The sequence below is a fragment of the Trypanosoma theileri genome, assembly GCF_002087225.1.
Source record: "Trypanosoma theileri isolate Edinburgh chromosome Unknown TM35_Tth_127_V1, whole genome shotgun sequence".
Lineage (NCBI taxonomy): Eukaryota > Euglenozoa > Kinetoplastea > Trypanosomatida > Trypanosomatidae > Trypanosoma > Trypanosoma theileri.
This window is the reverse complement of record NW_021639969.1, coordinates 1-371: the sequence shown is the minus strand read 5'-3', so window position 1 is coordinate 371 and position 371 is coordinate 1. Positions and strand designations below refer to the sequence as shown.

The window sequence follows — 371 nt, the reverse complement described above, 5'->3', positions numbered from 1 at the left end:
TGGTGTTTCTACGCTGGAAGCAGAGACTTCTTGTGCGGCAGTAATGGTGGTGTGAGAATGAGAAGAATTCCCAGATGAACCCTGAGGCGCTGATGAGTCCACTGGGGACCTTAATGTACCATCATTGTGGTCGCTGCTGTCAGAGTCTCGATGTGGAATTTCACCAGCAGGGTGTTCGACTTGTACCCCTTGAGCATCACTTCTTATTGCTGCGCCTTCGCTCCCCGCACGTTCTGCTGAACTTTGTACATGTTTCCTTGCTTCCTCCACCTTTTGAGATTTTAACCACACCGAACATTTTCTTCCTTCAACTACAACTTCCGGGTTAGAGTCCGGCTTGCACATCTCTTTCACCCTTTTGTCCCTATCAC

At 49.1% G+C, this 371-nt stretch overlaps 1 protein-coding gene across 1 annotated transcript; it reads right to left on the bottom strand.

Moving 5' to 3' along the window:
• Positions 1-354, bottom strand: TM35_001271000 (uncharacterized protein; the record flags this gene model as incomplete). Its single annotated transcript, XM_029031824.1, has 1 exon — positions 1-354. A coding segment is annotated over one exon (354 nt), but the record flags the coding sequence as incomplete, so codon positions are not given.
• Between the last annotated feature and the right edge of the window lie 17 nt (positions 355-371).